This window comes from Corvus moneduloides, chromosome 7, assembly GCF_009650955.1.
Source record: "Corvus moneduloides isolate bCorMon1 chromosome 7, bCorMon1.pri, whole genome shotgun sequence".
Taxonomy (NCBI): Eukaryota; Metazoa; Chordata; class Aves; order Passeriformes; family Corvidae; genus Corvus; species Corvus moneduloides.
This window is the reverse complement of record NC_045482.1, coordinates 28,483,847-28,509,400: the sequence shown is the minus strand read 5'-3', so window position 1 is coordinate 28,509,400 and position 25,554 is coordinate 28,483,847. Positions and strand designations below refer to the sequence as shown.

The following is a 25,554-nucleotide window of genomic DNA, read 5'->3' as shown; positions in this document are numbered from 1 at the left end:
TGTTGATGGACAGATGGTCACCACCATATTCCACCCTGTGTTTTCTGGAAATTGAATCTCTCAGGCAAATATCTGATACGGATCTAGACTGAAAAATGCCTTTCCCCATGTTCTTTTTTTGGATTACAGTGCACTGACTTAAAAATCTGAGATCTCTAGGCAATGGTATTCTTTTTCATGGTTTTCTCAGCTACTATCTTTTCCCTGTATTGAAGAAGCTAAAGAGTGATCAGGTAACAGTACTGGAATTGTAAGATCTTTACGGAGGTTTTGTTGCATGTATTTCAAACCATGAGCTTATAATTCAATTTAGAGAGACTCTCAGCTTGCTGCAGAACATATGAGCACCTTGAGTCTGGAGCACAGAGGGTTTAATTACTTGAAGAAGTAAAGGGATGGCAAAATGACAACTTTCTCTAATCTTTTCTTTGTTTAGTGATCCTGCCAGCCTCCAGCATTGACGAGAGCACAAACTGTGGAGGTAGGGTACCACTAACTATATATCTTATTTTTATCTTAACCTGACTTCTTTTCTCCCTGTGCAGTATCAACCAAACCATTAATCTATACAGCTCATATCCCACTGATAGCCTTAATTCCACTGGAGTCTTGCTGTCTGAGTCAGACTGGAAGAATGTATTGCATGTCCACTTGTCAGTTCCAAGATTTTTATTTATTTGGAAGTTTGGGTTGGCCACTGAGGGTCATTAATTACCAGAGAGCAATTGCTTGTGTCTCTCTACCTCCAGGGTAAATGGTTCAGGTGGAAGGGTTATTCCCCATTCACCACTGTAAGCCTCCAGCTGTTTGGAGGCAGATGTTTTTAAATAACCTATAAAGATTTCAGTGAACAGGGTCTCTTAGACAGATCCTTTGCTGATATAGGACAAGATTAGAGGTTTATACTTGTCCTTCAAGCACTTCCTTTCATTCAAGTTCTCACCTCTCACAGAAACTGTGTCTCTTTTCTGCATGTAACCTGGAAAGATCCAGTCATTAGTGTCACTTTTCCACTGCCCTGGGAGCCCCTATGGTAAAAATGCAGACTGAAGAAAATGGCAGGTTCCTTTAATGTTTTAAAATGCTAGTTTCACACTAATGGCCGTGCCAATTCCTGCTAGCATCACATCCCTGCTTTCCTGAAATCTAGATGATCTTCAAGCTGCCAAAATCTCTTCTCCCTGTAGAGATTATGGCAAAAACAGATATGCCACCTGTGGCATGGAAATGTGGCTTCTCAGTTTGCAACTGAGGGCAGTCAATGGAATTAAGATTTCAGCCCCTGCAATGTAACATTTGGTTTCCTGCGTCACTCCTTCTCCCTCAGAGGGTGCAATGGTTCTGCTTTAATTCCAGGACCCCTTGCTATGGCTTGCACTCTGCTGTTATGCACTGTACCCACATTTCCTTCATTTTTCAATCACCACTGTATTTGCTGTTGCTATCTACATTTTACCATAGCTAATATTATTTATTAATGTAGCCTTCTACAATATTTGGCAAAGAAACCAATCAATAGAAATTCTGTTGATGCATCTCAGAAAATCCATATTTTCAAAGTGATGAACCAGAAAGCTTCCCCCCTGGGGACTCACATGCTGCAAACAAAATAATTTGGTTTTCTTCCCCCTAAGATAAAGCCAAAACTCATTTGAAAAATCAGATGGGTGTTTCAGAGGTGAGAGTGAAATATAAGAGAGCTTTATGTTGTGACTTGCAAATGTGGCAGTGAAATGAAACATTCACTGCAATATAAGCAAAGCTGGGCAGGAGACGAATGTGGCAGCATGTCATGTGGCTTTACTGAACACAGTTGCATATTCTGTGTTTTAGGTCTCGTGAGTGATGCAAAGCAAGCAGAGGTTTTTAGAAAGGAAATGTATTTTTGCAAAAGTCTTGTGACATTTAGTAGGAAATTATAACATTTCTGCTGGGGTTTTTTTGGACAATCATCCAAAACACAATAGAAACTGGTAATCTTGCAATGGAATTTTATAAGGTGGTTTGAAAAATAAATGTAGCTCATCAGTCTAATAAATTCTGTATGTTCCTTGCTGTAATTATGATTGAAGTGCATTACTTTGCTGTAGAACTCTATCGGTTTTGTTCTTTTTAAAATCAGGAGGATATTTTTTAACTAAAGATTAGATGAGAGCCATTGACAAATGGGCAGAATCTGCTATTTGAAAAGCATATCACTAAAAATGTAAGATGGCACCAAAAAACTGCACACCGTGATCAGACTAAAAATGAGCCTCATTTAAAGCCACTCTCTGAGTAGTCCCATTTCCCTGCACACAGTCAAGTCAACACAGCAGTCTGTCCAAATGAATTGGCTTTTTAAGTATTACGGGAAATTTACCGCTGCAGTTGCCACTGAGGTGATGTGAGTGACCCCTGGGACAGCTGCCCTGGGACCAGCGGTCAGGGGGTCCCCTTGGGCTCTGAGGCCTCCGTCATTCCTGTTTGAAAGATGACAGAGCAAAGGCAGAGGAAAGGCAGAAGCATTTGTAGTTAAATAGCTGATTTTTTTTCGTATAGTCCCCCCTGCACATAGCAAAATACAACAGGGTTATAAAGTTTTGCCATCCCACATTGCCTCTGGCTGCTTTGATAACTTGGTGGCTCTAAGGCTCACTACTTGTTGTCAGTGGAGATCAGTTAGTGTTGGGTTTTACTGTGGGGTGTGAGACTCAGTGTGGTGAGGGAGGAACAAGGAGTGCTGTTTGACTTTGCCTTCCCCCCACCAGTCAGAGCTGCAAGTTAGGTACTTTCCCGTGTGTGGGATGCCCAGCTACAGCTCCTTCCAGAGTGCTGGCCTTGAAGGGTGCTGTTGCAATCCTGCGTGGAGAGATCTCTGCAGGAGGCTTTTATAGTCCAAGAGTTTTTCTGTTTGAAGTATTTGCACTGTAGCTACCCCGCCAGCACCTGCCTGCAACTGATTTCCTATCTCTGCAATTTGTGGAGAAAGCCAACAAAGAAGAGTTTTTCAAGCACTGCCCGCCTTATCTTTCCTCTTCACCAGAGGACCCCTGTTTCACTGCTAGCAGTACAAATACACCTCAGAGGTAGTGCAGACACGGCCAAGGCAATGCCATCCCATGAATAAGCAAGAATGCTGAGCACGCTTGGATTACAAGGGGGAGGAATGTGTATCTCCCCCACCCCACACACAGTCCCATAGGCATTTTGGGCTGCCGACAAAAAAGGCTTTCCCCTCCCTTCCTTCCCCTTCAGAGAAACACTGAGCATTTTTATCCCCTTATTTCCATGACACGCACATGCTTTGGAATCTATTAATGTGCATTGTTTGTATGGCTCATTTCTTTAGCTGTCAGCTTCACATAATGTTTAGTTTCAATATCAATAGAGGGTAGAGAGGAGAGACAGGGAGGGAGCTTTGAGAAAACAATGCATGAACCTGTTAAACTGCACAAGGCAGAGCTGCAGTGGGGAGACCGATTTGCAGGGAGATTATGTCAGTTTATGTTAGAACGTAAGACTCTGGCTTCAACAGCTTATTAATGTTGATCCCAAGATGTCACTGCTCTGATTTGCACCTGTGGTCTTGTCAGGGGAAGGAAAAGGGCTGTTCTTTAAAAATAGCATCTCTTGTCATTTCCCTTGCAGGTTTTAGTCTCATCCATCTGATTGCCACTGGGGTCTCCTGTTTCTTCGGCTCCAGCCTCTTAACATTTGTGATTTACGTGTACTGCCAGCGCTGCCAGAGGCAGTCCCAAGAGTCCACTGTTATCCACCCAACCACTCCCAACCATCTCCATTACAAGGGCAACACAACCCCCAAGAATGAGAAGTACACCCCTATGGAGTTCAAGGTAGGGTACTTGAGGAGAAATACCACAAACAGCTTGATAGTGCCTAAATAAATTCTGTATTCATGTCATGGTTGAAACTGGGTAGGTCTGTGTTTCTGTGCCCAGCTGATGGCATTATACATGGGGTTGAAAGGGCATTTAGCTCTGCTGTCACAAAGGGGTTAAAAAGCCTCATTACTGCAGTGGGATTTTGTTCTGTTTCACAGTCCTGATGAATGCCAGTCTGGCAAGTACATACCAAGATACTCCAGCCCATTCTGACTATTGAATGTATACAAATTGTCCTCTAAAAAATCAGTAAGAGCTCAGTTCAGTGCATTGTTAGTGCGTGGTAAGAGGAAATGGAGGGGAGGAAGAATAAAAATGGAAACTTCATTGCACAAATAGCTGGGAAAATGTGCATTGGTAGGATGAGATTTTGGAAATTCTTTGGTAACTGCCAAATTGGAATGAATGAGAAAGCAGAGAGGGTTCTGCCCCCTCTATCAGTACTGGACAGAACTTACCCCAGGCAGCTGTGCAGAATTCAGTGACAGTAGCAGAGTAGGGAGCTGCAGCCTTAGGAGATGAGTGCTGAAGGGGCATGTGTTGTTGGCATGTTGGCTTGCTAAAGTGAGCACCGCCCATTATCAGAGCAGATAGGACCCAGGGTGCTGCAGACAATACCCTGAGACAGCAGCACTTCACTGTATTGGAGCATCAGTCTCCTGGTGAAGTGTGGGATCAGAGCAGTGAGCAGTGGCGTGGATGGAGGGGCTTCATGCCATCACAGGAGGAACAGCCTGCCTAGGGTCACTTGAACAGTGTGGAGCATTATTTGGGACATGAACACAAGCCAGAAGGAAGCCCTGCAGCTGCTCGTTCCTTCGTACAACTACGTGCTGTTGACGTTTTGATTGTCTGCCTCTGGTGGTCTGGCCCGGCTTCTCACTGAGACCCAACAATAAGATCAGTGGTGGGACCATTGCCACAGTCTAAACTCCCTGGGTGTTGAGGACAGTTTCTACATAGCAACTGTACAGTGCTGGGCACAGGACAACTCCAGTACATGGCTGTGATTTGCAGTGTGAATGCATGTCAGAAATAAGAGCTTGCATCAAATAATTTGAGGAGGGTCTATGTTGTTTTGCTGTTTTAAAGGAAAACAGTTCAAGCTGGAAAATAACTGACCAGTATGATAATAAGAATGTGGTGAATTCCTTGTTGGGCATTGCAGCCTCTCATAGGATCCTGCTGCCTATAAATGCAGTCTCAAAAACACGTCTTTTAGCAAGCATAAAGCTACAGTTGCATACAGTTTAATAAGAGTCCAGCATCATAATGCAAGTCAGCATAGATTTGTGGAAAGTAAATCATGTCAAGCAAATTGGATTCCTTTTTTAAATTAAATAAATATTGATCGAGATAGGAGGGAAGCAGAAGACATATCGGGATTTTCAGAGACTTTTAACAAAGTTTCATGGGATGTATTATTCTACACACTCTGCATATACAGGTTTGGTAATAAATTATTAAGACAGGTAAAGAACAGGGACTTGATTCTGGAAGCATCAAACTGTGAGAGTAATCCTTTCAGTTATGGGAGTTGCTGTGGCAAAGTCAATAGGAAGACCTAGATTAAAAAGACTTGCAGGAATAAAGAAATGAGCTAGAGTATTCTCTTGTTTCTTATATAGCAAACAATGAAGAAAAGAGACAAATTTATTTTTCTGGCCAAAAGCAGGTAGTTGGAGGGCTGGATTTGTGTTAACATTTTCTTCATGATTTATACTGTGCTATCATGTGTTACCAGATGATGCTAAAATAGGCAGAATGGGTAAAATTTAGAAGGATGAGGTTGTTCACAGAACGATCTTGATCAATTGGGTAAATGGGTTATGAAATGCACTATGTCTATGTCAAGTGGTGCAGTGAAGTAGAAGTAACAACAAAGCTAAGCAAAGTTTAAAATAGCAGCAGATTAGTTAATGTAGTGTCAGGAGGGAGTTGACCTCTTTGATAGATCCATCTCCTAATACTTGATCTAGTGTATAGTAACAGTGAGCAGCTGTTAGAGTCTTCTTTCGAGGATATAAAGAGCTTAGGCATTAGATCAAGTTTTGAAAAGTCTGGTTTATTTAAAGGAAGGCATTAGCTAACTGAGACTGTATGAGTTACGCTGGGGGGAGAAGGGACTTGGACACAAGGAGAGATAGACCAGATGGGGCTTATTTATAGAATGTTAGGAAGTGAAAGAGTTCAAGTGCATAAATCTGCAGTCATTGGACAGACCAAAGCTAAATGTTTAGGAGCAAGGGGCTACTTGCTGAGAAGAACTCAAAGTCGTACAACTTCAGAGTGGTGAATGACGCAAAGAGATTTACAGAAAGGGTAAAATCTGTTTATCGAATGAAGCCCCTTTTTCTCCATTCCTGTTGAGTATTTCTTTCTGCTCACCTTCTCTATTGTGCCTCCTTTCCTAAACTCTTGGCTGAAAATTTCTCATTTCATACTACGAATTTGCCACTCCTCAGTGTTTCCTTGAAGCATATAGCATTAGTGAAGTAAGAGGAAAGGTTCTGTGTGCTCTGTGCTGTGTAATTGCTTATAGAACTTGTTATTAACCAGGTTTGTATTTAGCAATAACTGACAGGTTTTTTTAAGGGTCAGGAGGGAGTTTTTCATGCCTTCAAGGAGCATGTGTGGTTTTATTGTGATGCCACACAATTAACATTCAAATGATGGAGAAGCTAAAATTCACCTTCTGGATTGGACTGAGCTTGGATATGAGCCTATCTGAACCTAAAATATGTACATATGAAAGAAAGTGGAAACACCTGAAATTCCAGATTCTAAACCCAGATAAGTTTCTATTCAGCAGATACCAAGAAAACCACCCTGAACATTTTTTAAGTAATGGAAGTAAAAGAGTAGTTGTAGGTCTGTGTGTGTGTGTGTCTGTGTGAAAGAGTTAGTAAGTCCATGATTAAGGAAATAGAGGGTGTGTAGACTACTTTTCAGTAACAGAAAATGATAATACACAGTGACATGATGGTAGCAGAAGGCTGGCCTTACGCACAAGTCTATTATTTTCCATTCTTTGATAATAATAAGCCTTCCGCAACCATCTTTAGTTTGTTTTCATCTTGAAATATCTCTGCTCTACAACCAGCAGGTGAACACTGTAGAAAGTTTGGCAGTGTTACATTCCAATGTACAGCACTGAATGCAAACTCATAAATCAAGGTAAATTTTATATGAAGGCAGGTTTTAATGAAGGAAGTGCTAGCTGATACGAGCCTTGTTGGCCATTTCAGCACAGCAGTGCAGTAATGCAGATCAGATGTAAATACCGTACATAATGGTGACCTATTGATCATGTAGTTGATGCTAACTTGCATAGGCAGTGTTTTGCAGAAGCATGTTTTATTTTTGTTGGCTTCTTTTCCCTTCCTGTTCTGCTTTCTCAAGAATGATGTGAGGTTTATTATTAGCTATTTTAGCCATGATGTCTTGAAAGATTTAATGCATATGCATTTACCAGCAACATGTTGATTTTGATTTGGTATTCACGGATCGTAGGGGAGAGACCTCTTGGGTCACCTAATAAGCAGTTCATGTTTCATTAATTGGTTGAAGTTCAAACAACACTCTGACAATATTGAAGACTGTGCAGAACAAAAGCATAATGAAATAAAAATTATCTGCTCTTCACATTTTGGCATGACGGGTTACAGAACCACCTACAACCTTCCCAGCACTGCCATGCTGATTAGATAATAACTGACTATCAAAGCAGCAAGGAGATCTTCTTTTAAACATCTTGCTTCAGCTACTCCATGCCTTGTGTGAGTTACTTACCAGAGCTGTGCTGATGGAAAGCCAGATGGTCCTGCGGTAGAAGCAGGAGGATGTAGGGTCAAGATTGAACCCTTGTGAATTAGGAACTCATGGAACAGCCACACATGGAGAAAGGGTTTGGACTGAACTTCTTCCTATTGCTAAATCCTCTGCCAATAAAGACAGCCAGCATTTTATTCTACATGGGATTTGGACAAAGGCGTCTGCATATTGGTCCAAATCCAAAATCCAACGGCCTTTGGATCAGGCCAGATGGGATCAGTGAGAACTGTAAGTTTGCAGGATGGTTTTGATGATGATTCTGCAGATTTTCTTTGAGATTGTGCTGGACAGACCTCCCTCTGTCCTTCCTTCCTTCAACACAGCTTTAGTCATGAGTCACACAGTAAAACTCTCTGTATTGATGCCTCAAATAAGCTGAGGAAGCACCTGAGTATTGCATCTTCTCTGGCATCAGCACTGCTGTTGTAGGAGCTAAGGGCCAAACACTGAAGCAAAACAGTCATTTATGTCAAGGATTAAATTTATTGTTGGAAAAGATGAGGTGAGAACTGTGTGACATTGCAGGACATGGCAATGAAAGAGGGAAACTAAGTGTTTGATGTATCACTTGATATCTGAATTTTCTAGGACATTAGAACAATACACATTAACTTCAGTAGAACAATACACATTAACTTCAGTAGAACTGTGAGTCCTGCATTTGCCTAAAATTATACAGCAAATATAGATGCAGTTACCAGAAAATGGGGGGAATATTCAGTTGATCACTTGGGACTCTGTATAAATTAGAAGCTGCAATGAATATTTTCTAATAAAGTGAGAACAATGCTGTTGGGAAACAAATGACAGAGTGCAGAGCAGACACCCCCTGTGAGGAACTCCGGGCCCTGTGATCCACACTTCATTACTAATCCCAAATAATTCATGGCAATAAAATACTAACATTGAGAGCTGAGAAACAGAAACCAATTCTCTCTTTGGAAGAAGAATCCTTCTGAATAAAACAACAAGCTGGATGTTTGGTGTGGCATTCAACCTTGCAAAAATTAGCAAAAAGAAGATTAGTTCAGTTGGTTTGAACATAGTGCTAATCATGCCAAGGTTATTCTGTAAGGGCCATTCTCTTGAGAGATGGACTGGATGATCCTTGTGGGTTCCTTCCAGTTCAGAATATTCTGTGATTTTATTCTGTGAAAAAGAAGTAGAGCTTAGGGTGTAGGAAAGTGAATGTCGGTATGGATTTTAAATATCTCTCTCTTGGTGATGGTCATTTTCATTGCTGCTGAAAATGACACCTCTTTTATAGAGAGGAGTCAGCCAGTGGTTTAAGTTAAAGCTATTTAAACTGCTGTCAAGTGCCCTAGAGGAATGTTTGTCAAAGTCAGCCTTGGTCTCTGAGGATGTTTACTTCTCCATGGAAAACTTTGTGTTTCAGTGTCCTGCCACTTAATTTGATGTGTTGCTACTTCAACTAAAATTGGCTAACCCATTTATTTTTGGTGATCACAGCACATACATTGATAGCACTGTGATATAAGCTTTTTTCTTTTGCCAGTGACCCTATCACTGTGCATCATTCAAGCCTCAGGAAGCGGCTGTAAAGTTCATATACAAGGCAGTAGTTGATGATACGCAACATTATCAAGAAGTTATCAACAGTCTCCCTGAAGTATTTGCTTTAGCTGCATGGCATTAGCTGATGTAATCAGCTGGGGGAAAAAAGCCATATATATATATAAATACAGTAAATCAGATTGAAACATAAATTCTGTTCCCAGTGAATTTCATGTTTAACAAAGACTATTTCCCTTGAACAAAGTGGCATTTAAGAACATAAAGTGCTTGAATGGTAGAGTACGTATTTTTAGTACTTACCATGAGTATAGTATTATTTGAAATAGAATAGTACGGGCAGGGGGTTGAATTGGCAAAGAAGCATAGTGCCCTTTCTTGTATGATCCTGCAGTTGCAAATATCACTTCAGGGGACTCTTGATTTGCATAATGCCTACTATGAAGGGAAAGAAAGAGAGCTTACTGATGGGGAAAAAAGGATTAAGTGGTGCGTCTCAGTCTAAATCTATTAGTGTCTTTTCTCCCTTTATATCATTGGCTCGAGTCAAATTGAGCAGTCAAGCATGCCTGAAGATGTGGCTGTCCTGGGATGATTGTGCCCAGAGAGGGATGTGCCTCTCCTGGTGCTGTCCCCACCCACGGCAGCAGGGGCTCAGCGGGTTGCTGTGTGTGAGTCACAGATACCGCACTCGCATAGATAAAGTATTTAAGAGTAGGGGAGACTGCCAATTCAGATCTGAGTGTTACCTTGCTCCTGCTCCCTCTGGGATACTAAGCAGCTGCTCACAGCAGTCCCGCGATGGGAATTGAGTCCCCGCTCCATCTGCTTTTCATGCAAACCCTTGCGGCTTCACAGGGCTGTTGCTGCTCCCTGTAGGGTGGGAATCCTCACTGTTCCCTTTTCCCCACCATTTTTAAGAGAGTCTGGCTTTTGGGAGGACTTTTTGTTTTTAAGCCACATTATGAAGTTTTGACACTGTGGGTAGATACTTCATATTAATCCTGTCATGTTTTTCTTTATTGACTCAGCTTCTCTGCTTCCTCTTTATAACTAGGTGTATCTCCTCTACAGCCAGGTTAGGGATATGGTCCATGCTCTGCTTTCCCACAGGCTAGGCTGGTCATCATGGATGCTCACGTGAGCCTTTCTTTGGAGTTGTTTTACTGCAGCTGTGATAATCTGTTTGTAGGCAGACAAGTTTTGGTTTGTTTTTAATTAGATCAATGAGTGTAGCTGGAAAATCTGGCAGGTTTTTGAACATGTGAGCTGCTGTTTCAGAACTGAAAACAGATGTGTTCTAAAATTTATCTGATTTTTCCAGCTACACTCATTGATCTAGTGACTGATACTACCTTTTTCTTGCAATTTTCCCCTTTCCTAATTTCTCTGAGCTTGACATGTACATGCTTGCACCCACCCAGCTGTGCTGGAAGAATAATTAATTGAAGAACTATAGGAATGGGCATAGCAAAATTGCACTGGACTGGCTGCTTCTTACTTACATGACTTCCCTCTACCGGTCAGCAGAGGAATATTTCAAATATACCCTTGCCTCATTCACTAGAAGTTAATGGTTCTCCCTTGGTCCAGGTGCTTGGGGTGATTCTCTCCTCTTTGTCTCCTCGAAGCTCTGGCTAGAAGTGTTATGTGTATTAGCTGAACCAGGAAATCTTCAGTGTCACCAAGATGTGCAGGAGGAATTAGTTATGTGTTTGCAGAAGACTTTAAAGGGAGCCAAGAAAGAGGCAGGGAGCTAAAGTAAAGGGAGAGGGTAATATTAGACAAACAATAAATAGCAGAAAACATATAACCTTTGTGCTACACTTGGGGAGTGCCTCTCTATTCTTCTGGAACAGTTCCACTTGCAGAAAATGGATTCTTAAGTAGAGTTATAAAGAAATTGAGATACATGCATTAAAAATAAAGATAGCTTTGTCAGTATTCAGCTCTGAGTGAGGACAGATGAAATACTTGAGCTTTTTTTTTTTTTCTGGACCATGACTGCCCGGTCCCAAAGAGTCATTGAGAGCTCAGGGCTGCTCAGGATGTGCTGGCTGCTGCCACAGCATGGGCTGCACAGACTGAGGCAACACTACAGCCATGGCCACCTTCCCTGATGCATCATTTATATGTGCACGAGAGGTTTGGCATAGGGGAAGCAGGAGTAACTCTGCCTGCACTCCCATACAGCTGGGGGAATCCCCATTAAGTCAGCTCTAATATCGTCCTGAGATTTGGCACAAAGCATGTGAATAAAGGAAAGAACTGAAAATCTGTGGATGAAGGAATCTAGATGGACTGTATCCCAGAGTCTCTGAGAACCAGCTAATGAACAACTCCAATTACCTTTATAAATACCATGGACCTTGGGCAAACCCCCAGTGCCATGAATTGCAAAGGTAATACAAAAGTGTTAGTGAGAAAGCTGGCCAATTTCCGCCCTGCTAATTGAGTCACTGTTAAGCTGCAGAAGTCCAACGCACTAAAGTCACACAAGTAGCTCCAGTAAGTCTGTGTGGGAAATGTCAGTTGGATTTGGGGATAAGACAAAACATCTGTGAGCATACGGGCCCACAATCACTAGAGAACGCCTGGACCTTCCCCATTCAACCCAGCACATCAATGGGGTGTTAAATCCCACTCTGTCTGTAAAATTTGGCAGTGGGGGCCATACTAGACAGTGAAACCAGGAGAAACAAATGGGATTGACTCTACTGTACTTTCAGTTACAGCAAAGGAAACTCATTGAAACAAATCTGTGTCAGTATTAATATGCAGGAAGATCTGAATTAATATTTGAGAGGCAACATATCACATACACTGATGAAATGAAAGGTGGTTTGGCTGAGCTGACAGCTGAGCCAAGACCTAATGCTGAGCAGGGAGAAATCAAACATAATCACTTTTTGCACAGAGTTTGAGCTGCAGATTCTCAGCTGGTTAAAAATGTAGCTTCTCTCATCTATACATCTAAGGAAAAGAGGGTGGTATTGGTGTCTTAAATAATCTTGTGATGTGTAAATAGAAATTGGCTTGGACAGGAAGGCTGCTGTAGAGATTGAAACCTGGCTAATGGACTGTGAACATCGGGCAATTGTTAATGGGAACAAACGGGGCTATGGGGAGGAGTTGTTTGGGGCACTGCAAGCAGTAATGCAAGGTTTGGCTTTATTTAATATCTTCATTAATGAGCTTGGAGGGAGTGCAGTTAGTGTGTAAATTAAATGAGCAGAAGATATTAAACTGGGAGGTCTGTCAAAAAAACAGCCACTGGTATAGAAATAATGGAAAATGACCTGAGGAGGTTACAAATGTAGAGAGGAAATAACAAGGTGAGATGCAGCATGGGGAGAAAACAAAGCAGTCTTGAGGAAAATAATCAAAAAGCAGCTATTTAGAGGGTGGGAGAATTTGGAAAGCAGTAAGACTATAAGAGACTGAATGGAGTTAGCAGATGGCAAATTGGGCTCAGTTTTTACTTTTATTTTTATTTTTACTACTTCTTTTTTCACCACTGCAGTTACACCGTTGCAATTCTCAGTCTAAATGTAGCACTGTGGGCTGGCACCAGGCTGCATGACTTGTGTTGGTAATTCACCAGAACAAGCAGGTCTGAGGCCATCCAAAACCTCAAGGCTGCTTGCTCCAGTATGACTTCAGTGTGGCAGTGGGAGCTGCCTCCCCCAGACAGCCCCAGGCCAGGTACCATCAGCTGAAGCCCAGCAGAGCCCAGTGCTCCAAACCATCATCTGCACCCAGTGTGACTATTAATGTCAGTTTTAAAGGGCTGTGGTTATGCCTCTGGGGAGTTTGTCTGAGTACTGGAGCATGTGCAGGGTCACATGCTGCAGCTGAGGTGCTGAGCCTCTCTTGTAACACTCCTGTGTACGTAGGGCATCCAGGAAGGGCATTCACCAAGGAACAGGAGTGCAGTGAGGAGACAGTTTACACCTTCCCACACAGCTGAGATCATGTCTGCTATATCCTGTGCACCAGCTATATTGGGAAGCACTTGGGGCAGCCCTGAATTCCTTTTTTGTGTCTGGACGCCACGTCATGGGTGTTGCCACCACCAAATCATAGTCAAGCTGGGGCTAAATAGCAAGCTTTAGGCTGCACACCTGCACTTGCCAGTGGGAAGATTTCCATGACCTCCTTCAGTTTCCAGTTCAGAAAAATACTTCAGTTTGCCTTACTATTAAATGCAGTTTGTTTTGCCATCTTACTCATATGCTTATAGTCAGAGATGTGCCAAAGGATCCTTCTGACAATGGTCCTTTATGTTGCCAGCTCTGAAGGGTTTTATAAGTTTAAAATGGCAGTAATATAACTTCGCTCCCTCCTAAGTGCAAGGATAAAATAGCTATTTTCAAACAGCTGTAGATAACTTTAGCTATTCATTTTCTGATAATTGAATGTTAGTTCTATTGTCAACCTGAGCACATCTACAGATGCTGCTGTCATTTGGGGGTTGTTTAATTTATTTACCAATAACAGTGAACAAAGAATCTCCAGTCTAAAAATACGGTAAGCTTCCATCCAAAAAGAACATGCAATCATAAGTTTAGTGTCCCAGTGGGATTTTTTTGTATCTCTTTTTGAGATGAATAACCTTCTTATATAGAAAATAGGTTGCTCATCTGTACATCTACAGTTCATTGTAAATCCTGCAAACAGCCTTATTGAATTCATCAGGAAAAAACTCAATACATAAACCCTGGCCACTGCTGCCTTTGACTTCATGTAGGCAGAGCTTAAGAGGTTTTATGAAAGTATCAGGTGAGATAGTTTGCTTGGCATAAGACACTAAGCAAATTCCAAAGAAAAATCAGAAAGAGAAATCATTCAAGTCTTAAAAATCACTCCTAGCTTGGAGTAAATACATGGGTCTCATAAGGTCTTTCTGGCAACTTTCCATCGTTCCAGGGTTATTTGTAACTCTTAGCTTGAGAGGCACAGCAGTGTTGTGGCATCCAGTTGATCAGAAGAAAGGGAGCATGTGGGTGGGCCAGACGTCATGTATTTTCTCGGTGTCAGTTATTGCCAAAAGAGGTTATTTTAGTTGTATGGTTTATTTTGTTGAAATGTAATTATTATGCTAATTATTCCCAAATTCTATGGTTAATTATAATTCTGAGATCTCTGCCCTGGTACTTCCAGAGATGTATAAGCTTTGGTAAATATTTCATAATATTAATATATTTCCACAACCCTGAGTCATTTGGTTAATGTTCCTACAGCACAAAAAGTAACATCCTTTAACATGGCTAGCTCCATGAAACAGCTGATCTGCATCAAAAAGGCATTTTGCTCAATCTAATTTCATTGCAAGAAGCAAACAGCTTAAAAGGAGCACAAAAGAAACTAAATGTTGGATCTTGGTTTCATTACATCATTGCACAATTCCCTTATCCCTCCATTTTCCTGGGGAATGAGGGGGCGTAATGGCCATCCCACTGTTGCTACAGGAGGTCTGTTGGATGCTGTTACAAGAAAAGTTGGAAAGGCTGCCTCAATTCTTTTAGGGATAATTGTGTGACTGAGTTCAGCAGGAGTATTGTCCCTGATTTCTGCAGCGGAAGGATGCGGGATGCACAGGGGCTTCATTTGGATTTACAAAGAGGGATGGGCTGGCTACAGAGTTGCTGTCTGTTTCCTGGACCCTGATTTTAGACCTTCTCCTGTGTCCACAGTGGATGACCAGGATTAGCAATGACTGGAGTTGTTAGCCCTGGTTCCTTCATGCCTGCACTCACCCTGTGGTGAAGGAAGGGGGAAGTTTTCCTCTGTAGTACACTGGGATGTTCAACATTACAAACAAACGTTCAAGATGAAAACTTACACCTGTGCAGCCCTGGCACAGGCAGCACATCTCTGATGAGTCATGGCCATTGGAAAGATGTGCACTGCATTGTTCAGCCTCTTCAGAGGCTGAAGTGGTGGTAATCATAGACACTGAAAAAAATGGTTTGAAGCTGCCCAGGGAGGGTCACCCAACTATTTTTCTTTTTTACCCCTTTAAAGAGGAAAGTCTCGTGGGTGGGAGGTAGAAGAAGTGAAACTATAACCATTCACAGAGAAATAGTGGAGAAACTGTGAGGTTGGGGGAAATCGTCCTTGCTCACTGACTTCACTGGGACTGTGGTGCTGAATAGCTGGTGAGGATTAACCTACAAAACTCCTGGGAAACTTGCTGACTCTTCCTCTACAACACCCAAAATAGAAAAGAAGATGTGGAGCTCAGAGAGAATGCTCTGAAAAGCTGAGTGTTTTCTACATGAGCAGATTAAGGAAATCTTGCCATCATATGTTACCCTGTGGGAACTACATAATGGCCCTAATTTTGGTATTCGTTGTACGTGTATCAGATGCTTTTATAGGTATCATTTTCATTTTAGCTTCTCAATAAATACATGGAATTCCTTGTAATTGGGAGTGGGGAGATGCCCATCTACTTTTTAAATCAAGTTCTGAAATTTTCATGACTGTATACTGAAAATTGAAACATTTGATCTGTTTATGTGCTTAAGAAATGTTTACACAGCTTATATTTGCAGCTGTAGGATGGGAGTTGGGAGTAGTACTGGAAGTCCCATAGTGTTACGTGTAAAGATGTTTTGATACATCTGGGAGAATGTAAGCAAGTAGGTCAGTGGATAATGACTTAATGATTTGGAGCAGAGGCAGAATTTGGGGAAGTAGTGGCAAGGCCTTGCTGGAGAAAAAGGAACAAACGGAAAATCTGAATGATGACTTAGGCTAAAAATATCAATGGAGAAAGCTGAACAAAGTTAAATGTATGCATATGATACAATAGAGTCATGTTTAACACACCCAGCACTTGGCTGTAACTGGGAGAAGCAGCCTGTGAGTGCATGTGAGTGCTCTGCCTCTGGTGTGAGCACGGAGGCAGAGCCCCACACAAGGGAGGCATCTGTAACCCTGCCCCTCAGACTCCTCCAGTTCTAACTGCAAACACACTAGCATGAGTGATCAAATTGTTCGTATAATTCCATAAATATTGAAATATTCAAGATTCTGTTGTGCTTGGCTTGGACATGCAACTCACCAATAACAAGGTTGGACCTCTTGGTTAGTTGACAGATCACATATAATGGAGCAAGCTGCTGCTCTTTTACATTCTGTTAAAGCCATAACCATTTTAGTCCATCTGAAAACGTCCCTGCTTGACAAAGCAGAGTTCCTGGGCCAGAGACTTTTTTTATTATATTAGTCGTATGCCAGTGCAGCCGAGTAAAGTGTCATTTAAAGAAAGCAATTGAAGTTGGGCCTGCTTTTGAGTGATCCACTTGGCTGGGTTAGAGCATGCTGGTGGCTTTCCTTCTGCTAACAGGCCCTTGAGTTGAGGTTAGGGGTGAACAGACCAAAGAAAACAAATTATATTAGCTATGTCAGGATGGCATGGCTCATCGTGTAAGGGAGGAAGCAGGTAAAAGAACTAATTGTTAGTTGAATGGAGTACTTTTCCTAAGCACATTCCACAGGTTTTTCGTATTAGCTCAGTCTGGCCTCACTTTTTATGGGCAATATTATGCTTGCACAAATACCAGAAGCTTCTTTGAAGAAAGAAGGATAGGACAAAAACGAGGGCCTGAAATGCATTTTCCTCAGTGTTTGGAATACATTGTGTGTATGGCACAGAGATTTTGCAGCAAGTAATTTGCAGCTGTAAGCATTGATCAGGCTTTTGGTTCTTTCTGCTTACTGAGCAGACAGTCCAAAAAGCTTGTAGTTGCTGGCAAGGGCAGTCAGTAGTGTTTGATATGGGAGGGAGCAGACGATAAGAGGAAAATAGAGGCTGAGTGTCAGGAAAAGTGTCATGAGTAGGGTCTGGAGGTGCTCAGATGACTGACATGTCTGTCACCCTGGAGGGTGCAGGATATGGTGCAGAAGGGCTCAGGTTGTAAAGGCAAGTCTCTTTTCCTTCCCGGGAGCCTCTGGTGAGGACAGCCTGAGCTCTAGTGCTGGCTGGGCTGCTTCAGTCAGCTTAGCTGCTGCAGCCACTGACAAGCCCCTGCAAGCACCAAAGGACTGTCCTTTCTGAGAGGACTTGCTGGGTGTTGTCTTCAGGAAGCACTTCTTGGCCCTGGTAGTACTGGGGACCTGGCTCAGGAGTGGCTGAGGGATGAGACACTGGCAGGAGTTGGGCTGGGAGCCAGGGTCTGCTCTGTGTTGGTTTTTGTGACAGTCTGTACTTGTGCATTGGTGACAACTCTCACCTTTCCTGTTGGGACTGATCAGTATTGCTGGGGGCATCCATGGGTACTCCAATGAGTTCAGACTGTCAGGAGGCTCTGACCTCAATGGTATAATCCACACAGCATTGGGGAAATGCTTTCCAAAGGGAAGCTGTTGGCCATCTCTGTACTGTCACTGGGAAGAGCTGCAGGAACAAGAGCAGGGGTTAAAACTCTGAGTAAAGCAGCACAGGAGTCAACCCAGAGAGATTTAGCTCCAACCTCTTCTCCTGCAGTGAAGGCATGAGTGTGTCTGTGTACATCTCTAAATTTCACTGCTGCCTAATTTCCCTTCTACAAAATATCAACCAATTTCTAGTGCCAAGGAACCTAATCATCTGTTTATTAAAATGAGACAGACAATAAGTTTGTGTGGGGAAATGCTAAGGCAGTGCACATTGATCATGCTGATTTAGGACAATACTGCCATCACAGCATTTCCAGAGACAAATTCTTCGCAGCTAATTGCATTATAAATTCCACTAAACCATTTTCATGAGGTATTTCTCTAAGATATAAGCCGTCCATCAAAAATAAAACCAAAAAGAGCAAATGACCAGATGTGGGGTTTTTCCTAAGTAAGTATTATAAGAACATAAGAAGAAAGAGAGGGGGGAAATGCACATCATGTGCATTCATAGTTGCTAATCTGCTGTAATGGGCTAGTTTTAAATACTGTGGAACATGTTGAAACTCATACAGATTTTCCATCTGAAAGCCAAAGAAGTTGAGTCCCAATGTCTTTGTCTTCAGATCAAGATGGTCCTGAGCTGTTTCAGGTCAGGATTTTCATCTCACTAAGTTTCAGAGGTGGCAATCCTGGCATGTCATGAATCTTAACCAACCCAGACAAGGCCTGGATGCTGGACCAGCTTCAAGAGAGCCCAGAGAAACCGTGGCAGTGGGACCCAGCCTTTTCCTCTTCCTTCCTGCTGTGGCCATGGAGTTACAGTGTCTGCAGCGGGTATCCTGGACTAGGAACATCAGTAGGAAACAGCAGCCATCATGTACAGCCAGTGTGAACACCTATGGAGCTCACCAGAGAGCAGCTCCTCCAAATACTCAGTGGTAGTACTTAGTAAAGTGCCTTTCTACAGGGACTCTCAAATTTTGTTTTTATCAAGCTGGGTCAGAAGACACGGAAGTGCAGAGCAGTTAATTGGATTTCCCAAGGAAGCATAGCAAGCACTAGAGGATTGAGGCTGGCTTCCTTGTTTCCCAGGCTCTAGCACAAAGCAGCAGGCTGTTGGCCACACTATAATATTTCTTTGAATGACTGGGAGCAAAGCATAAGATTTCCTTTTCTACTTTCATATTGAAGGGCACAAATTCTCATTTCTTGGAAATATTTGTCACTTAGAGCATGCCTATACAAATTCTCTCCTTGGTTCCTACAAGTGTTGTGCTGCAGGATCATTTTAGAGACTCCATGCAGTGGGAGATCACAGTCGGACCAGGAGGGGGCTGGGTCTCTCCAGTTTTCATGTATGAGATGTTTCAGGCAGTGCTCATTTCTGAAAAACTTATTCAGTGGTTCAGCAATTGGGAAATCTCTTTGCCAGGGTAGCTTTGTCACAGGAAAGCTTTTCCTCCTAACGTCTTGTATGAAATTGGGAGTTGTAAGCTCCCAGGGTAGCTGTAGCTGTCAGTCTGCGATTAAAAGAAAACATTTTCTTTTCTTCCTCCTCTCTCCCCCTCCCCATGCAGTAAAATGATTTGATTACAAAGAAATAGGGAGATAAATGTACTGCCTGTGGTCTTGTCTTTGAGCCCAGGGGTACCTGATCCTTCCAGTGGTCACAGCTGGGATGTGGATAAACCCTGACTGTGCAGCAGGCATATGCACAGGGCAAGACCCTGCTCCCCATCTATAGGCAACCCAGTGCTGCCAGGTCACCCTGCTGCTGCTGGGTCTGAGGGGGACAGAGCCTTCCCCAGAAATTTCCATCTGCACCTGCCCTCAGGCAGAACAGAGACTTCTCACCTTGCTGACAGAGCCACTTTGCCTGAAGTTCAATGGGGCGAGTAAAGCTAAATGAGCTGGGTAGTTTATGGACTCGAGCATTAGTTAATTAGTTCTCATCTTGCCCTGAGCTGGGTCAGGTATGAGGTGTTTGTCTCAAGGGGGAACTGAGGTGAAGTGGTTCATCACTAAAGGAGCATCAGATCATGGCAGAACAACCATTAGGGCCCAGAACAACCATTAGGGCCCAGGACTAGCTGGCTCATTAGACCTCTCCATCTCTGCTCCTGGCAGGAGAGATGCTCATACTCTCTTTAAATGTGCTGTTAATTAAATGTTCCCTGAAGATAAGGATATGCTGTAGCAGCATGCCTAGTGTTGACTCTCAGATCAAAGGAGTGAGTTCCCTGCACAACAGCCATTAAAGGCTGGAGTGACACAGACCAGAGATAGGCATAAGAAGTTTAAGCTAGGGGTTAGTTGAGAAAACTGTGATAGAAGTATCTCAGACAAATTCACAGAAATCAGATGACTGTGAGGTAGGAGAAAGTTCCATAGAATTATTGCACACACACACAATATGTGATTTTATCCTTGTACATAGGTAACAGCTGGCATAGCAATGGGCTTTAATCTGGGGAGAGGGGGACATCTGCTTGTTGGTGGGAAGAGGGGAGGGAGAAAAAAAACATTTCTAAATTTTTGTGGTAAAACGGGCATTTGTCGTTCTAATTTTTTATGTTATTGTTTCCAACAATTGTTACGTGGTTGTTAAAATTTTTAAAGTAATTTTAGATTTTCCAAAAGTGACCATGATTTGTTACTTATACTGTAGCTTACAGAAGTGACACACTTAATATCGGGGGGTCCAAACCTGGATATCTACCAATGGAGATGGAGATCAGGTAAATGCACACCTGCTCTTCCAAAGAGGAAAAGCTGCCGTTTGGCACCTGGTTTGAGAGGGAGCCACAGGCTGTACCATGAGCATTTTGGATGAGGTTAGAACTGAGCGCTGCCATTAACCACCAACTTCCGTGTAGGCCCAGCATGGCTTTGTGTGACAATGGTGTTCAGACAACATGCCGTCCACCAGGAGACTCCGTGTCCCTGGAGAGGGCTCTGGGTCCATTCCTAGCAGCAGCTGAGCACAGGGCCGCTGAGGGAGACCTGGCAGCAGCTGTGGTCCCCCAGACCAGCCCCATAGTGAGCGCGAGGCACCATCTTGCTCTCCCAGCTGGAGGGAAGGTGGTGGTGGCCGCAGCAGAGTCCGTGCTGGAGAAGGCAGGTGAGAGGGAGGTGTCTGCAGGTAGGAAAGAGAAATTGTGTGGCACTGTGGCCATGCCTGTCATCTCCTCTTCTCTTTTACAGACACTTAACAAGAACAACTTGATACCAGACGACAGGACCAACTTCTACCCGCTGCAGCAAACCAATGTGTACACAACAACCTATTATCCCAGTACACTGAATAAATATGATTACAGGCCCGAGGCCTCCCCTGGAAGGACCTTTACCAACAGCTGATGATGGACAGATCCTATGGGACTGGATAACTTCCTATATGATTTTTTTTAATTGATTTTATGGACCAAATACTGGCCCAGCCTCTAGATGTAAATATTGTACAGTAGGGTCTTTTTTGTTTTCTTTGGTTAATTGTGTTTCTTGTAAACAGCACATCTCCTTACAAGGACAAAAATGCATATGGACCGTTCTGCAGAGCTTTTGTGGATATTTGGCTGGAGATGGCTGTTCTACTGCAACTGTTTATGGCTGGAAGGTCAGTGTGCTGTCCAAGGCTGAGATTGTCAAGGAAGGGGCTGTGTGCTGGATTTGAGCACACAGTTGTGTGGACTGAGCAGCCACACACAACACATGGCAGCACTCCAAGCAAGGCAAGAGTTAGCCTCCTGGAGCAGGGCTGGATGCATCCTTCCTGAGCCAGGACAGCAGTGGTGCACTGGATGACACACACCTCATGGGACAGGCCGAACAGGACTCCGTCATGCCAACAACTTGAAGAACATTTTCTTTTTCCTTTTCTTTTTCTTATTTTTGATTTTTTTTTAAGTTTCTGAAAAAAAAAAAAAAAAAGTAGTAACTTTCTAGGGCACTGTTCCCTGTATCTTCAACAGAATCTTTTCATATTACAGGAAATACTCTCTGCAGCCTTCTTTGGTAATATGCAGTTCTGCTGATGAGAAACAACACACAAATGAAGTGCATTATCCAAAGAAGCTTTCCAGAATGTTTCCAGTCTTAATTAAAAGAAAATTATACAGGCAGTGAGACACTGAGAAAAATAAATGTTGGAATAACATTGGAGACATGAACTTGGAGTGCCTAACAAACAAAGATGTTTATATCACTGGAAAAAGAGATGTGATGATTGCCGCACAAGAGCCATGGGCTTTTTTCTTTCTTCCTTTTTCTTTTTTTCTGAGACAGTGTTAACTCTTTTTGTTATAGCTGTGATCCTGATTGTGTCTGCCAGGAGAGGCAAATTTAGAGGCCATGCTCTTCTTGTGGGAAGTCACCATACTTTGGGCTAATATTTCCTCTCGTTTTATTATTGGGTTTTAGTTCATATACTTTCCAAAAGTGAATAATTCTGACTTTGCAGGGGGAAGGTATTTTTTTAAGGAATGTTTCCATAGTCTGACATGACCCAGAAAGTCTGCTGCACATTCTTACAGCGTCTTCCAGTCAGTACTCTATGAAATAGTAACACAGCTGAGTAATGTGCATTGTTTGCCAATATTTCTTTAATTTTTCTGAGAAAAAACAACCCAACAAACAAATGCTGCTGCAGCTATTGAAGTAAATTGGAGCGGTAGCATTACCAAACAGTATATCCAGCCTTGAAATGTAATTTTGTGTATGTGTGTGACTGTGTCTATAAGAACTGTATTAGTCTGATGCAGAAGCCATGTTGTCTACAACCAGATGTTTGTCTGACATAATTGTTTGGCCAAAAGGAAACTTATTGCTGGTGCTTAATGTACAACTACATCCAGTGTGTTAGCAACGTGAACAAGTTCACCGCTGTTATCATTCAGTGTTTCTAAATATTTATGATGAACTCCTGATGCTAAGTATTTTAGAATGTCGCAATACTGAGCATGAGATAAAAGTACACGCTGAAATACGCATGAGCTCCATGTGGTCCTGAGCTTGGCTTTGTTGTCTGCATCTTCCCTGAGCAGTGCCTGGCCACAGGCTCGGCCTGTTCCCAGCAGTCCTGTCTGTCCGTGCTTGGTTTCGGATTTCGCTGTGAGCCGACATCAGTTGTTTCTCAGTGCTGTTCCTTTGCAGTTGCTTGTTTGGAAGCCCAGCTTGGGCCGTGTACTCAGCTCTTTCATGTAGGCAGCTGGTAGGAAATGAAGAAAGACTGTTTGCTCGTGACAAGTATATTGCTTTTCCTGCGAGGAAGAGCCAACATGGCTCTGCAAGCCTGTGTGTTATGGCAGTTTGACCAGAGGGCAAGAGTAAAATAGCCTCCCATTTCTAAATTACTTTGTTTGACTTCAGTTTGCAGTGATTGAAGGCTGTAGGGATATTTGTAATAAAGTGGGGTTATTAGCACTGCCATGAGGACACCTTAGGCTCAGCAGTGCCCATCATTTTCAGCAGCTGCTTTTCTAATTTAGCAGCTCATCCTGTTTCTGCTCTGGTCTCACCAGGTGAAATAGAAGAGACAGAGGTAGAGAGAGAGATGCTCTTAAATAGATTTTAAGTAGTGGAGTCAGGAGCTGATGCAGACCTAGAAGACTGTCTGAAGCAACTGCTGCAACTCTCCAAGTTGGCACAGTGGTTCAGCAGCCCTGAACCCCCAGCAGCACAGCCGGGCAAGAGCAGCAGGAATGGAGCAGGATCACCAGAGAAGCAGGATAGCACACTGGTAGCAGGTAGCCTGCAGGGAGGCTCTTCCCAGGCCCCTAAATCCCATTTGAGGAGTGATGACGTCATGCCTCATGCCATAAGGAGTTCACCCTGTCTCACTGAATTTCCATATCCCCCTCAGCAACACAAAATCCTGACTTAAAGTAGTTCTAACAAGTACGTAGCCCAGGGGTTGGAAATTATTACATCAGACTATCAGGATGGGATTTCCCAGCTTTAATTTATGTGATTCAGGAGAAAATACTGGCTCCCAAGATCATTCCAGCCATTGTAAAATCAAAGCCATCTCTGAGGTTCCCTGTCAGAAGATTCCCTGTATTAACACACTCTGCAATTACCATGCACATGGCAAGATTGCAGCTGGAGTTTGAGGGGATGCAAGTCAGTCAAACCTTGCAATTATCTCAGTTTTCTATTTTTCCTTTCTCTTTTCCCCTCTCCCCCTTTAAATTTTTTTTCCATTTTTGGCTTCACAGAATAATATGAAGTAAACTGATTTCTTTTTCCCAGAGTACCATATAGCAGATAAAATTATTTAAATGTTCAAGTGACCAAGATGGGTGATTACTGCCATTGTGCTCAAGAGGTGGCTATTTTGTAGGCTATTGGAGAGCAGGTGCTGTGAGGGTGGTGCATGTGGTTATCGTTTCATCAAGACATTCCTTCTTATCAGCCATCCAAATGGATTCAGCCCTTTTTCATATAATTGGCAATCACAGCAAGGGGCTGTAGTCTCCATTCAAGCAGAAAGCAGAATCCAGGAGAGAGTGAAAAAAAGAAATCAGAACACTGTATTACTCAATTAATGTTTGCAGGAGAGTGCAGTTCTTTAAGGACGATGTTAACGTGGTGTGAGAGTTGCATTTTTTATGAGCTCTCTAATGCGTGGCAGGTTAATGACAGCATGTGCAGGGATATTCTTGCAATCCAGGTAATTTGGCACCTTGAGCATGAGGTCTGTAATATCTGAAGAAGTTTGAGTTGCTCCTGCAGCTGGATGTTACCCTTGCTAAGATTTCCTATTCCTAACACCATCTTAAACTAGAGTGGAAATGCGTTTCCTCTGGGAGCATTCCCTTCCAGAAAGTTCATTATGCTATATGTATATATAAAAAAATATATAAATATATATATATATATATATATATATATAAATGTTTTTTTCTTTTACTTCTGAGACAGGGAACCCTGGGTGGTTCCTGTGTAGGTCTGGAGACACTGTGTCTCTGCAAACCCTTTGGACAGGATTCAGGTGTACAGTACATGAAATATGATGGAAATCTTACAGCCAAGTATGTAGTAGAAACATCTGTAATTAGGCCATTCTCTCTTTTTCCATGGAAGTGGCTGCCTTCCTCCCAGCTGAGGGGGTGTGCACAGTGCTGTTATCCAGGGATGTTGTGCTCTGGCTGTCGGGCTTTCCTTGAGCAGTCGCCAGTAACTCACAGCTTACTGACAGACAAACTACTTGAGGATCAAACCATCACATAAGAGGTGCTGTTGCTTTAAAGGTGCACTTGAATGTTCAGCGTATGAGCCAGGGCCGCTCTTAAATGTATGACCTGTACAGATACTATAGGAGAATAACATTTATTGTCTAACCACCACTGTTCCTACTGCCTTATATTCAGAAAATGACGTGTTTGGTTTGAAATCAACAGAGAGCAGGAATGGAGCCCGTGTCTGACGCAGACAATTTGATGCCTCCAGTGATAATCTGCTGTTCAGCCCACCTGGAGAGAAAACTGCTGTCCACTGAGATTGATTTATTCTTTGTACCAAATGTAGTGGGGGAGAGTTATATATATATATATAAATATATATATAAAAATGTAAATGTAAAGTTTCTGTAACAACTTACTCTTCTTTTTGTAACAGTGTATACATCTATCAGTGGATAGATACAGTATATATTTATAATATATACACACGCAATATATATATTTAGCAAAATGCCTGCAGAGGAAACTTAGAATAAGAAAGGCAGTGCTGGTATTCAAATTCCACAAGAACAAACTGAAGAAAAAACCCTATAAAAATCTAATGCCCTTTCCATTAGGTTTAAAAACCCACTTTTGAGGTAAATGAAATATAATTTTTTAATTGAAAAGTAAATTGATTTTTCTAGTTAGAAATGCTGATTATCCCCTAAATCATTCTGGTTAAGAGTTAT

General features: G+C 42.5%; 1 protein-coding gene across 4 annotated transcripts in view; it reads left to right on the top strand.

Annotated features, from left to right (window-relative positions):
• The window catches only part of SEMA5B (semaphorin 5B), a 271,124-nt gene extending 245,906 nt beyond the window's left edge, over nucleotides 1-25,218 (top strand). For 2 of the 4 annotated variants that reach the window (XM_032114157.1, XM_032114158.1), the window contains exons 21-23: nucleotides 437-481; nucleotides 3,631-3,836; nucleotides 20,847-25,218. In XM_032114157.1, coding sequence (XP_031970048.1) covers nucleotides 437-481; nucleotides 3,631-3,836; nucleotides 20,847-21,002 — 407 coding nt within the window. In that variant the 3' untranslated portion in view covers nucleotides 21,003-25,218. Of the gene's footprint in view, nucleotides 1-436; nucleotides 482-3,630; nucleotides 3,837-20,310; nucleotides 20,381-20,846 lie in introns of all 4 variants that reach the window. The other 2 variants (XM_032114159.1, XM_032114156.1) reach the window with 2 other exon arrangements.
• The last annotated feature ends 336 nt before the right edge of the window (nucleotides 25,219-25,554 follow it).